At 48.6% G+C, this 15,129-nt stretch overlaps 1 protein-coding gene across 1 annotated transcript; it reads right to left on the minus strand.

Moving 5' to 3' along the window:
• Positions 1-126: 126 nt before the first annotated feature.
• Positions 127-14,065, minus strand: LOC121167033 (rhophilin-2-like; the record flags this gene model as incomplete). The annotated part of the gene is made up of 8 exons (XM_040996398.1): positions 127-1,430; positions 4,949-5,104; positions 5,483-5,629; positions 7,248-7,324; positions 10,353-10,547; positions 11,684-11,803; positions 13,330-13,486; positions 13,878-14,065. Coding segments are annotated over 8 exons (1,301 nt in total), but the record flags the coding sequence as incomplete, so codon positions are not given.
• Positions 14,066-15,129: the final 1,064 nt, after the last annotated feature.

Here is a 15,129-nt window from a genome sequence, read left to right on the forward strand (position 1 = left end):
TCCAAAGCTCATTTGCTTTATAAAATGTTAGTGATTTTTTTTAAAGACACAAATACATTGTGTGCATCAAGGTAGAAGGGATTTGAAACGAGGAGACAAAGTGAAATAAAAGTCAAAAAGATAAGCTCAGATAAATCAATGTGTTTATTTACTCAGACTTAACCCAGGAGCTATGACCGCATTTGCCCAAAGGCAGTTGTTTCCCTTAAAATATTGCACAACAGAAAATACTTAAACCCTTGTTAATTCTCAGGTTTGGATTTCAATGCTCGTTTTGTTTTGTTTTTCTTTACCCTATGTAACTTGCACTATGTCAACAGGGACTCAAAGAGTCACAGTATCATCCACCGTAAGCAAGAGAAAGCAGTGCGTAAAAACTTGATTTCTAAAGGTCAAAGAGAACTATAAACTTGAATCATTTACATCTTCGAAAAAGCAAAAGTACTTTTTATACCTAACTCTTAAAATATATAATTTAGTATTTTCTGCTTTAAACAAAAGAAATGTTTTGAGTATCAAACAGTATAGTAATCTACCTTGTAGACAGCATCTTCACCTAACACTGCCACTGTGTTAGCAACTCCTGAAGGACGTCAAACTGTAGGAGAAAACCTGTTCCAAAATTGAACCAGTCAAGACAAATTTGGCACTTGACTATCTGGTAAAAGCATTCATATTATGTAGAAGTAATCAGGTTAATGAAGTCCCTTTAAGAAGCAGCTGGTTGGAACAGCTTTTTGTAACACTAATTTAGGCTGTGGTTAGAGCCTTGGTTGACCTACCTTCAGTCAGGGGTCATCTGAATTCTAGGATTGGGAACAGCCGTTACCCAAACCTGGAAACTATAACAAACAGCACTAACATACGTAACTCCAGTTTAACTAGCAGGGACTACAGTTACTACTGCAAACCGTTAAAAACAGCCTAATGTCAACATTATTCTATTTACAACATGTAATAAATAAACTGTGGCAATACAGTGATATTCCTCCGATAGATTTGTTTTCCAGAAATTTCCAGAGGTTTCTTGTTGCCTTCCTTCATAAAAACACATCAAGTGCAAGCTGGCACAGAAAATGAGACTCTTGTTGATATTTTCCATCCTGGCACAGATGAGGGCCGAGTCAGCGCTTGGAAACGCTTTGTGCCTGCCATTTGCTTTCCTCCCGTTAGTAGAGAAAGCTGTCGGAGCTGAGGAGGCTGAAGGGAGTGGGAAGCTTCTTCTTGATCTGAGGCCTGGCCACCCCAACGGACGGGAGGCACAGGGTACTGGCTGACTTCTGTCTGTTCTTGTTGGTGCCCCAACTCAAAAAGGAAAGCTTTTTTGAGATTTTCTTGCTTTTGTCAGTTTTATCATCGTCATCGATGGCTAAGCAGATCATGGAGTAAGTCTTTTGCATTCCCACGGAGTACGTGGCACATTTATTGTGCTGCGTGGAGAAAAGGAACAAAGAGGGTATTAGAGATGCACGATGGGACTTCAGAAAGTTTACAAGAAATGGATTTCAAAGGTACACTTGTTTCAGTGCAAAAAAAGTTGAAATCCCGTAAGAGACAGGCCTTAAGAACTGTCGTGAAGGATGCTTCTCAGGAGAAAACTATGCATGCCTCAAGCCATTTCTGCAGGAAAATAAAACTTTTAATTCTAGTTTCCACGAACATTTCAAAGTATGTTTCCACACAGTAATGAAACACAGTGAACAGTACCTTGGTTTCCAGGCCCTTCCTCTGACCTAAGGGCTGTGTTTCTAAAGTAATGCGCATATACAAGAATGTAAGTACACTTGACTGTTCTTCATTTTTTATTCCTAAAATTTATTTAAAGGGGGCCCGGTGCGGTAGCCCTAGTGGCTAAAGTCCTCACCTTGCATGGACCACGATCCTATCTAGCTGCCAATTTGTGTACCAGCAGCCCCACTTCCAATTCAATTCCCTGTTTGTGGCCTGGGAAAGTATCAGAGGATGGTCCAAAGCTTTGGGACCCTGCACCCGCATAGGAGATCTGAAGAGACTCCTGGCTCCTGCCTTTGGATCGGCAGAGCTCCGGCTGTTGTGGCTGCTTAGGGAGTGAACCAGTGTATGGAAGATTTTCTCTCCTTCTCTGTAAATCTGATTTACCAATAAAAATAAATCTTAAAAAAAATATTTAAAAGGCAGAGTGAAAAAGAAATTGTTCCATCATTCATCTGCTGTTTCACTCCCCAGTGACTACAACGGATAAGGCTGGGCCAGACAGGAGCCAGGAACTCCATCAAGGTCTCCCATGTGGGTGCAGAGGTCCAAGTACTTGGACCATCTTCCCTTGTTTTCCCAGATGCCTTAGCAGGGAGCTGGGTCAGAAATGGAGCAGCAACCGACTAGGCTGCAGCTCCCACTGGTTTCCATGAGGGCAAATGCGTGTGGTGGGCAGGATTGGGCTGGGCTCCAACACCCACTGGTTTGTGTAGAAGACAGGGCTGGAGGCAGAACTGACCCAGCAATTGCAACCACCAGCATGTGCATAAGCTGATTGGGGCGACAGACTGTGCCAGATCCTGTACTGGCAAACACATACAAGAATAAGATCTGGGATCATCTCAGACAAAGCCTCTTTGGAGACCCCCCGAAACTGAACTGCTGGACTCAGAACCCCAGCCATGAAGAGAATTGCAAGATCCATGGTCTGACCATGGAGTGCATGTGTCAGGGCTGGGCCTCTTCAGTGGCTCAGACAGAGCAGTAGACATGGAGGATATGGCAGTACATTGGAACCTGCAGAGGACATCTGGTACCATGACAGAGGACAGAACAAATCAATCAACTACCCCAGCCAAGTGTTGGCAGCAAAAATCTGGGCAAACGGAAACTCTATGGTGGACTATGTCAGACAGTGGATTCTGAAGAGATTTTATTGTGCTTGGAATGGCAAGGCTGGCAGCAACTCAGAACTGTTGAACTATCGAAACTACCTGAGTAGGAGGACCCTCAGAGCATCGGGGACCCTGGGATGGTTGGGAGGCTGAGTGTGGCTTCTCCCTTTATCTCTCCCCTTCCCCCAGATACAGGAAGCAAAAAAGAGAATGTGGAAACAATGATCTTACCTACTTTCCTGTAGCCCTTGACCCTTTGCATTATAATCAACAATGTAAAGATCAAAATAAAATAATAATAAAGAAAAAAATATATAAAAGAAGTGGAGCAGCAGAGACTCAAACTGGCACTCATGGAATGCCATTATTCCAGGTGGCAGCTTGACCCACTGTGTCACAATGCTAGTATCACCATGTGTCATAAAAAAGAAAATACTAAAAAAAAACAAAAACAAAAACAAAAAAACTACACACGATCTGCTCTCTGCTTTCTTTGCTTAGCATTGGATATCAGCCCACATCAGTGTGGTACAGATCAAGCTCATTCTCTTTAAAGACAACACAGAATCCTTGGGGAAGATATTAACTTCCCCCTATTTGTAAAACAATTGTGGCAAAATGCATGAAGCCAATTTAGCTATTTTCAGTGCACAGTTCCATGGTGTTAGGCACAGATACTGTTGTGTAGCCACTACCACCATCCACCTCTGGAATTCTATTCTTCCCTAACTGAAACTTGCCCCATCACAACATGCCCTACAAACTTGGAAAGGATTAGGTATGTGGGTTCAAGTAGGACATCTGAGGAAACTTGGGTTTTATCATTTGCTGCTTCATAGGTGATTCTACTTCATCCCCCAGGTTTCAGTATCATCTCTATGCTGACGACTCTCTCTTCTCGCCCTGAAGATCTGAACGCCCCACTGCCTATTCCACAGTGACACCAGAGTGGCCGACGGCATCAGAAATGCCCAGAGCACAACTCTGGTTGGATCTCTCCTTCCCCTTCTTCCCCCTTTCGCTCCAACACGGGCTTTCCCTGCCCAATTATGAATGAATGCAGAGGTTCAAGCCAAGCACTGGAGCAGGCTCTCCCTGTTGACCATCTTTTTATGTAAATTGTTGCCAGCTCTATCTCCTAATGGCACCTCAGGTGCATCCACCTCTCTCTGCCATTCCTAGTCTCAGCCATCAACAGCACCAGGTTGGGCAACCACCACAGCCAGCCTCCAGACAGAAGAACCAGACGCCAGCTCCCTTCTTACACAGCTCGATGGCCTCCACAGCCCAGCACTGCTAATGACACATTGCCTGCCCTCCCCTCCCTGGAAGCCCTCCTTTTAACTTCTCCAGAAACTCTCCTGTCCCAGGGTCCCTGTGTCTCACAGTTGCCCTTCTCCCTGTTCAGTAGGCTCCCTTCTTTCTCACCACTCCTATCTCAGAGCCTTCCTTCCCATCCCATGCCCCCTCAGCCGCAGGCATCCTCCTCCATCACATTCTTTCCTTGTGCACCTGTCAAAAAGCACCTCTATTTCTTTGTTGATTTAGCATCAGCTTCACTGGGGGCAGGGATTTCAACTGGCTAGTCCAGGTTGGAACTCCAAAGCCCAAGGGTGTCTGGCACACAGCTGATGCCCAATCAATATTTGCTGAATGAATCAACACGAATGTCGTTATACAGGGCAGTGCCTAGGGAACAGCACAGATGATATCTAAGGGTGGCAAAGTGCAGAAGTGCAGAACCTACAGCCTGATTCCTCCCATGCTGGAAACAGTAAAGGATGCCGCTGGGCACATGAACTTGCAGAGGATCAAATACCTGCAAAGATCTCACAGGAAACAGTTGTGGGATACAGAGGGGGACACTTCGGTAATAAAGCAAAATCCAACCAGAAAAACAGATCAATCAACTAAGCATTTTGCCTCCAGGGTTACAAAAAGAGACATTCTCTGGTCATGTCTGTGACTCCAAGGGAGCGCATTTCAGTGACGACAAGCTTGAGTTTAGTCTTGCGTCCCACACCCTCGGCGGGTGAACTGACATGGTCTCAGTCTGTACCAGCATTCACTGCCAGGGTGAGGGCTTCCCCAGCACTCACCATGGATGACATGGAGTCCAGCATGCTCACAACCTTCATCTCAATCTCTTCCTCGCCAAAGCCCTTCAGCAGCTTCATAACCTCGCTCACGGTCAGCCACTTACAATCCACGGCTTGAATGGAAACGATATAGTCTCCTTCCTTGGCTCCTGCCAGCTATCCCCCACCACAAGAAAAAAAATCATTATTTATTTTTATTTATTCATTTTTCTTTATTTAAAAAGCAGAACAACAGAGAAAGTAAACTCATGAGTACAGTGGGAGTTTGCATAAATTTGCTTCAACGGCGCCAAAACGTAACCCTTTATTTGTTTGGACATAGCATCTATGAGTCCTTTTGCATAAAGCCAGGCCTCTAACACAGATGAACCCCAAATTGAACCACCTTCCTCCCAGCGACACTCACACACACACACACACACACACACACACATATATATACATGGATTGGGCTGCTTCCTTTTTATCTCCCAGCCCAACTCTGCAAAGCTGCCAGTGAACACACGTGCCCAACATAAAAAGGTGCCCACTTACCGCAGCAGAGCACTGGGGATCCAGGAAGTGGACCTGAACAGGGGCATTCCCTCTCAAGGTGAATCCCAGGTCCCCTTCTTCTGGGGTGAAGCGAATGCTTCGAGGAGGCGTCCACCTCTTGTTGGCTGAAAACACGGACAGGGGCCCCTGAGGAAGACAGCATTATGAGCTGCAGGATTTGCAGGTTGAAGCAGACAAGTGAACGCTAAGGGACTTCTGCCTGGTGTCTCTGAGGGCCTCATGGCCTTGTTCAGGGACTGATGACAGCATGTGGGTTAACACATGCACAACAGCCATACAACAACTTTAACCACCACGCTCTCGAAGACATTCTATAGACATCAATTGCTTTTGATGAGTGCTGGGAAGACTATGCCTGCACTCCTAATTGCCCTCCCTGCCTGGACAGGCAGGCCCAATCCTGGGCACCTCAACACAGCGGCAGCAGGCAGTCCTGCAGTATGTGTTCTGGACACGATCCGTGAGCCAGGGCCTGGGGAGGATGTCTGAATGTGTCCCCTCCAAAATGCTTCTGCTGAAACCAGAGATTCCTTGGAGGTGATGAGGGTTCACCCTCATGCGTGAGAGGCATGACTTTTTAGAAAAGAAGCTCCCAAATGCAAATATAAAGCACAGTCAGTGAAAATGATTATCATGCAGAAAGCTAAAACAGTAAGTGCTAGTGAGGGTGCAAGGAAAAGGTACCCTGATCAACTACTGGTGGGAATGTTAACCAGGGCAACCATTGAAAACAGTTATGCAGATTTCCCAGAAACCTGAAAACAGATTTACCATATGCCCCAGCAGCCATCCCACTCGTGGGAAACAATCCAAATGAAATGAGATCTGCATATGAGCGAGTTACTATAACCCCATGTTTATAGCAGGACAATTCACAATAACTAAGATATGTAACCAACCCAGTAGTCTATCAACTGATGATTGGAGAAACACACACACACACACACACACACACACACACACACACACGGAATACTACTTAGCCATAAAAAACAATGAAATCTTATTTTTTGCAAAAAATGGATCCAGCTGGAAACAAATACGCTTAGTGAAATAAGCCAGTCTCCAAAAAATAAATTTGCTTTCTCTGATTTGCGACGACTAATATACACTGAGCACACACACAAAGGAATCTCTAAGATTATTAATCATACTAAAAATTAACTTGTGGACAGCCTATGTCTATAGTCCTGAATTACAGGAGAATTTCCACTTTTATTTTATGCTTTTTTTTCTACTTACTATGTCATAATACCTTTATATATTGGAAAGTTAAACATGTTCCGCTGAATTGAATAAATATGCCATTGTAATAATTTGGGGAAAAATAGTAATGGGGAGGGAGAAAAGGATGGAGGAGGGGGAGAAGAAAGAGAAGAACCCCAATGCTTTTAAATCTGCATTGCAAAACATGTGAATCTACTTGTTTTTTATAAATAAACTTAACCCCCAAAAAAGATGAAAACAAAGAAGAGAAGCTTCTAGTAGCTCATCTGCTTCTACCACATGAAGAGAAGGTAGATCGGGGAGCCACAAGGCAGGCCCTCTGCAAATGCGAAACCTGTCAGCGACTCGACCTGGGGCTCCCCAGGCTCCAGAACTCTGGCCAATGAATGACAGCTGCTCATGAACTACCTCGCGCACATATTCTTGGTGAAAGCAGCCCACATTGACTGAAGCAACTTTCTCCAAACTTTTTAGAGTTTTCCCCTAAGGCCATTCATAAAGTAAGCATCCAACATACCAGCTTTTGAAAGAAGTCCGTCACTGTCACCTTGGAGAACTGGGGCAATATGACTTCAACCTCTTGCTGGGTCTTAGCTACAAAAAAGCAGACCAAGAGCCGAAGGATAAATGTTTCTGTGACTGACAGCGAGCCTGGAAAGCTCAGGTCTCTAGTCAGCTCTGTACTGGGACAAGGAATCAGGACTTTCTGTGTCACCTGTCCTCCTTCTTAGTCCAGCCTTGGGGTGGGAGCATCTGGCCCGGGGCAGCCTGCCTTCTGGTTCTGCTCAGGAATCCACAGGAGGAACCTGAGATTCAACACATCTACACCAGGCGGCTTGTTTTTAAGTTGGAAATTGAGTGTGGCACACATGGAATCTCATTACCATCCAAGTGGCCCCTGGCCAGACAGAGGTTCCCCACCCTCGGTTCTAGACAGATCTAGTACAGAGGATGGAGCAGTGTTCAACCCCTGGCAGGCACGAATGCTACCTGCCACCTGGGAATGAGCCACAACTTGTCCTGAGGCTGGAACACAGGAGTGTTGACCAGACACCTTCTCCATATGTCAGAGAAGCTTTCTGATATTCCAATCAATTTCCTTTAGCCCTCACAAAACCCTCCTGGGCATGACTGTTAAGGAAGGTATTGCCCCTGGGTGCACGTAAGCCTGGGGCACAAGGTGCTTCCCTGTGTGTAATAGTCACCTCTGATATATAAGGCCACACAGTGAGTACTGGGTTTGTGAAGTCATATCCAGCAGTAGTGTAGATTCTCCATAGCATCTCCCCTGCAAGTTGTGGCTCACTCTAACCTGAAGGCCGTTGCTGACTCACACAGGGTCCCAGAGCTGGCTGACTGTATGGGAATAGCAGTGCACAAGGCAAGTAAAGGGAGGATCAGCAGTACCACCAAGACCATCACAGCCTTCTACCCGCAAGACAATGCTTTGTGTGTTTAACAAGCCACCAAACACAGGCTGGGTCCAGATAGGTGCTCATCTGCTGCTGGAACTATGCATGTCACCCAACTCTGTATTAGTGAACACCATTCCTGTTGCTACCTACCCACGTGGTCATCTGAGGCAGGATCCTGGATCCCCCTAAGCCTTCATCTGGTTAGCTGAGGAAATACCAGGACCTCCCTCAGCATGGGGAAATTCTGTACACAGATTGTGCCAACTGAGGCACCCAGCAGATCCCAAATGTTTGGCTAACAATGCCAACATCAAATGGCTAACATCTGGGATTCTAGCTAGAGCAGGGCTATCTCTAAGCTGTTCCCTGAAAATTTTCCAGAATGGGACACCAAAGATGGACACAAAGGGGTAGGAAGCAGGCGAGAGGAAGTAAGTAAGAGAGGGTTTTGTCCAGTTCCTAGCTAAGAATTTCCCCCAATGCAGGTCATAGAACCTAGGGTTTCCCTTCCCTGAAGACAGTCACAGAACCTGTTAACTTGCCCCCACCTTTTTTGTTGGGTGCCAGCCAGAAAGATGCTCTAATCAAGCTTTGCCAAGAGAAGGTCATTAAGACCCTCCTCGTTCTTCCAGAAGGTTCTGCCCTATACCTGGGAGGAGGCAGCAGCAGTACCAATGAGAGGCCAAGGAGAGTCTGGACAGACAGGCCAATTGAGTAAACCCATGCTGAGTGCAGCATTAGCCCAGCCCCCTTCTCTCTCATCACAATTCTGCATGGTTGTCCGTGCTTCAGTTGTGCTTGTGCAGCGAAATCTCCATCAGAACGCCAAAGGTCAGGGTTCAGAGACCTTCTGGAGCGTAGCACACAGGGGCAGGAGCGATGGCGGTAGGCCTGGAAGCCCCCAACACGGCTCCCCACACCACGCCCTACACACCTCTTCCTCTGTATCCTGTGCAAGATTCACAACTACAGTCTGCCAAATGTGTTTCCTGGAGTCCTGTGAACTGCTCCAGCAAACAAATCAAACTCAGAGAGGGGACTGTGGGAATCTCCAATTCACAGCCCATCGGTCCCGAGCAAAGAAGCAGAGGCCATGCAGGGTGGGGCTGGGATGCTCAGTCAGGGGAGCCGAGCCCCCAGCCAGACGAATCTGAAGCTGTCTCCAGCTGCCCAGTGCCAGCTCTGAGTCAGACTAGAGGATGGCTGCCACCTGGTGCCCACTGCAGACCCACATGCTAGCTGGTGTGTGGGGGAAAAACCCCACACAACTTGTGTCTGAAGATCACTGTGCAGTGAGTGCTCCATTTGAGAAATGGAGTTTGAATTCAGTTTTCAAACTACATCTTCAGGGGGCTTTGCACACAGGGGGTTCCCTTGACTGAGCAGTCCTCTCTCCTTCCCCTCCCTAATTTCTGGAAAAGCCTTAGTCATGCCTCACTGCAAAGCCACCTTTTTGGGGAAAGTCCCCCGGCTGCAGTGACTACCACCTCCCCCAGGACAGCACACACTGCCCAGTTCACCACTGCATCCCTGACTCTCACCTCACACCCAACAGCACATGCAGCCTGGGACATGATTAGAAGAGGTGGTGACCAAAGAGGGAGCAAAGGGGACGAAGAACAAGTGCAGGAGAGGGAATTGTGACACCTTTGCTTTCAAAGTAGGAAGTGAGAGGTCAAAGGCAGCTTCCCAGAAGGCAGTGGGACACGTCCGGGCTGCGGGACTTAGGCAAGGACATCAGGGGACTCCTGACTCAGCAATGGCTGAACCCCACCACGCCATGAGATCCCATAGAGAGGGATTTGCAGCGAGCACACTGGAGAGAGTAACTCCCTAGAAAATACTAGGGTGCTAGATGGAACTGCTCAAGAACAGTCAGCAAAGGGCTTCCCAGAAGGAGCTTGGGTGCAGGCAAGCAGATGAGGACAGGTATAGGAAGGCAGGTGCCTAGAGGAGGAGTGAGGGCAGGAAGTGATCAGATGCTGCAGCATGTCAATGAAGATGAAAACCTCCAATGTTAGGAATTGGAAGAGAAAACTCCCAGGGTGGGCACAGCACCCAGGTCCCAGTATGGCCCTCCCAGTGCCCAACATACATGCAGCAGATGCAGTCGGGGTCCAGCTAAGCACACCCCTGCCTCTCACGTGGGGCATACGCTGCATCCAACACAGGTACCCACACCACAGCAACCAGCCTGGGTCACTCACAAATAATGTCAGGAGCGTCGACAAGGGTCAGGAGGTCATCGTCCTCTTGGTACTGGGCGTACTTGAGCCGGGAGCGCTGGTGTGCCACTGACAGCACTTCCTGCAGCACCTCGATGTTGCGCAGCTTCTTGCACAGGCTGGCCTCTCTCACCGATTCCTCGTGGAGGGTGATGGCTTTGAGCAGGTGTGACTTTCCTGCAGATGGAAAACCACCACCCGGGTCATGGTGTGAGTGGATCGGGCACTGTGCAAGGGCATGAGGGGTCAGCTCAAGGAGGGGGACCTTCTGCTTTCTCCAGGACTGGCCCGGAAATGCATGTGCCATATGCTTCCTAGTGGCCACAGAATGGTCATCATCAGCTACCTGCCATATGCCCCAGGGGATATTGATGCACCAAAAGGTGCCCCTCCTGATGGAGATTTGCACGCTAGGGGCTGACAAGCAGATACCTCGGGGGACCAGGTGAGGCTATGGAGGCAGGAGAAGGCTGTGGCAATGGGAGTAGCTTGTCTGTGATGGGGAGCAGGGAAGCCTTTTGCGCTGGAGGAAGTACAGGAGCAGTTGAAGGGAAGCGACAGAAGAGCATTTCTGAAAGGAGCGGCAGCGAGGGTCAGCGCCCTGCAGCAGCAGCAGCAGGCTTTGGAGTCCAAAGGATGAGGAGGAATGTGGCTGGAAGGCGACAGGATAGGGAACGAGGTCAGACGGAGTGGGGAGAAGGCAGCTCATGTCTGAGCTCATCAGTGTGGGATCAGGACTCTGTGAGAAGGGAGACCGGGAGGGAGTGAGCAGAGAGCAGTCAGACTCTGAAAGGAGAGGGAAACAGGAAGGCCAGTTATGAGCAGGGCCTGCTGCATGGCTACTCCATCAGCTGCAGGAAGAGGACTGTAGCACACCCGTCCCCAGGGAGCACCCATGGGTTGGACTTGGTGTACGCCTTCCAGGTGGGGTGAGTGGGGCTAAGAGAGACCAGGGAAGAGTCTAAGGTTTCTGGATTATGCACCTAAGGGAATGGAGATGCAGACACAGACACAGGGAATCCACGTGGGTGGGCAGGTGGAGGGGCTGGAGGAAGCTGGGTTTGCATAAGGAAGGACACTGAAACACAGTAGGGACCACACCAGGATAATTTATCACCAGTCCTTAAGTGTTCCTGGTGACAAAGCAGTGGCACCGTGTCCTCCCACATGAGGACAGCAGAGGCCACTAGTGAACCACTGGGAGGCCTGGCACTCTCAGAGCACCCCAAGAACATGGCTCTGGAAGCCCTGCTATGCCAGGAGATCAGGGCTGTCCATGAGCAGCACGAGCTGGCATAAAGTGGGGCACCTACCGAGCTGTCGGCGCTGCTGGTCATTTTTCAGTGTGGCCAAGGGCGTCAGCCCCTCTGGCATGTGGTGGTAGAGCTGGGACAGGCACTTCTCCTGGTGGTCCATGTCCGTGCCAGGCTTCACTGCAATGAAAGCCATGGGTTAAATCCCCTCTCATGACCGTGGCCTCTGAAGATGGCGCCAGAGATCCACTTAGTGTCCGCTTTGTCGGCCACACCTCCAGGTTCCTGTGGTCTCATTTTCACGACACAGTCACCATATTGTACTTTCTTTCTGGTCAGCAATCAGGGTCCCAGCCTTTGCTCACTCAGGGCTGGCCATACCCCAGGGGCTCAGGAGCGGGTCCCGATTCCTCACAACTTCCTCCAAGTCTCCCAGTACACAGAACGCCTCAGACAGCCCTGCCTCTGTCCCAACCACATTGAGAACAGCACTTCTCCCCAGCCTTCCTGGTGCACAGTCCGCTTTGCAACCTCACCAATCCACAACCCAATGGCCCCGGCTTCTGTCCTCTCACTCAGACCCCACATTTGCTCTTAGCTGTCCTTTCCCAATATACTCAGCTGGCCAAGTCCACAGTGAATGTCACTACCTCTGAGAAACCATCCATGACTACGCCACGGGACCAACTGCTGCCTCATTTGTGTCTCGCAGCAGTCATCAAGATCAAGATACTACACTCCCGATTTGTTCGCAATGGAAGAAAATCCAGAGTTCATGGAAGGTTCAATTCAAGATGTTTATTTTGGTGCAAAAAATAAACCAAAAAAAAAACCCTTGGGACCCACACAGCGTGTCCTTTGGAAGGTGCATTTTTGCACAATCTTTTTGGAGGCCTGCGTCTTGTCCTCCCTGCAAGATGACATAGCGCTCAGTCTGAGACAGCCAACCTCAGGCACTGTGTAGCTTTGCACACAGCTACCGTCCTGCTGCGGGGCAGCTTCTCCTAGAGGTCCCACTGTGCAGATGGCAAAACTGGAGCACAGAACAGCTACACAACCTAGCCAAGGTCACACAGCTTTGAATGGAAACCATGTGGCTCCAGAACCTTCTAACTACTCTGGGACTGCGCTAATTAGCATAACCACCCCAAATCCCATCCAATCCCTAGACCTGGGCAGGGTCAATGAGTCACTGGGCTCAGTATCAAGCGTTCAATTGATGCCAAAAACTCCGCAAACAAGATTTTAATGCAATTTAAAATACATCAAAATTATTGCAAAAAAAAATTCTGTGAATAAACATCAAAATTTCATTTTGCCTTGCGCTCTAATGAGCAGATTAGTAATATTTCTTGTCTTGTTTGAAATTCTTTATGAACACAGATTTTATGCATTAGTTTTAATTCTTGTAAAATATTACTTTAAAATGCCATTCACCTTGATTCCTGAGTTTTGGGTATCCCTTTAGTTTCCAGATTTCAAATGAAAAGTTACCTGTCTAATCCCTGGTAGAGAATGACCACCACCCTTCCGTCATTAAATCCTCATCTCATCCTGGCCTGTGTGGCAGCTGCCCTAGTCAGCGTGTCACTCCCAGCCTCTGCCCCCATGCAATGAGCCTCACCAGGGCAGCCAGGCCACTCCCATTCAGTCCAGCCAGAATCCCAACCTAACCAACCCCGCTGCCGCAAGCTCCCAAGCCTTACGCTGGTGGTCGATGAGGAGGGTGGCAGAGAAGTAGTGGGCCAGGGCCCCGTAGTGGTGAGCCTTCACTCGGGCCACGCTGGCCCAGGAGTAGGGGATGTTCTCTTTCACAGGTGCCTGGCTCATGGCCGTGTGCAGCTGCTGGTAGACCTCTCCCACCTGAAACAGAAGGGATGCTGGGGAGGGGGAGCCTGGCACAGGGCCCTTCACAAACCCAACTCAGGTGAGGACCATTTCTTCTACCCAGCAGCCTCTGCCTGGGAACAGTTCCAAGCAACTCCGCATGCTGTCAGTAACAGTGCCAGCAAAGGACTGAGACAACCACCATCACACTGATCTTAGGCTGAACTGCAGTCGGAAGCAAGGATCCGTATCAGGAATACTGACGGCCGCCAAGAACATGCAGGGCGGCAGCAGCCCCAGCTGGGGCAGGCACACTGCCCAGGTCATGGGTGAGCAGCAGCCAGGGAGGTGCCTCCTGCTTGCAGAGCACCTGCAACTCCAGCGTATCCTGCTCAGCTCCAGGAGCTGCCAAGCCAGGGAGTCTCACCTTGGCTGCCTCCTGAGCCACCTTGACCAGCGCGAAGAACTCATTCCGGATGCCAGCCAGACTGATCTTCTCAAACACGCACTCCTGGGCCTGTGCGAGCATCATTTTGACCAGCACGCTGAGCATGGCGGGGCTCATGTCATAACTCGGCGTATGCGTAAACGTCTCTTTCAGGTTGTTTAAGACTCCTAAAGTTGCAACATTATGTTTATTAGGCTGGGGATTATTACTTTACCATACTTCTGGAGAGAAGCGAAGACATACTGCTAGTGTGCCAGACCATTCTCCAAACGTTCTCAACAAGCCCACTTCTATGAATGAACTCTAAGAACTGCAGGCAGGGACTCAGCAATGTTCACTGCAGCCTTAGTCACAGGACCCACAAGATGGAAAAAACCCAAAAGTCCCTCGACAGGTGAATGGGCGGGTCACACAATGGAGTATTTTTCTGTCTGAGAAAGAAAGTCTAACATATGCAAAACCGTGAAGGAGCTCATTATGTTTGTTAAAATCAGCCAATCACACAACGACACATATCATATGATTCTACCTCAATAGGATACCTGGAACAGTAAATTCACAGAGACAGAAAGTAGACTGGATGGGAGCAGGAGCCGGGGAAAAGGGGAAACAGGGCCTTACTGTTTAGTAAGAATAGAGTTTGTATTATCCTGGAGACAGAAGGACGGTTGTATCACAACATGAATGTCCTTATTGTCACTGAGGTATGTACACTTAAAAAAAAATTGAGCTGGGGCCAGCGCTGTGGCACAGTGCGTTAAGCTGCTGCCTGCAGCAGCGGTATCCCATATGGGCACTGTCTTAAATCCCAGCTGTTCCATTTCTGATGCAGCTCCCTGCTAGTGGGCTTGAGAAAACAATGGAAGATGCCTACTCCCAACCCCCCGCATCCATGTGGGACATTCAGAGGAAGCTTCTTGCTCCCAGCTTCTGTCCATTGCAGCCAGCTGGGCGAGTGAGCTAGCAGATCTCTCCTTTTTCTCTGCAACTCTGACTTTCGAATAAATCAATCTTTAAAATTAATAATAGTCACGTGCTAATTTTTTCAAGTGGTATTTCACCACAATAAAAGAAAACTGGATTCTCTCATGTAATAACCCTGTAACAAGCAAAGAAACCAGTCTGCTTCCTTCTATTCCTGCCTCATCTGGGATAAAGATAAGAGATTTCACCTACCACCAGACATTGATTCAACGGAGGAAAACACCAAGAGGCTCACACGGACACTGGG

Source organism: Ochotona curzoniae, unplaced genomic scaffold (assembly GCF_017591425.1).
Source record: "Ochotona curzoniae isolate NIBS_2020 unplaced genomic scaffold, NIBS_Ocur_1.0 patch291, whole genome shotgun sequence".
In the NCBI taxonomy this organism is placed as follows: Eukaryota; Metazoa; Chordata; class Mammalia; order Lagomorpha; family Ochotonidae; genus Ochotona; species Ochotona curzoniae.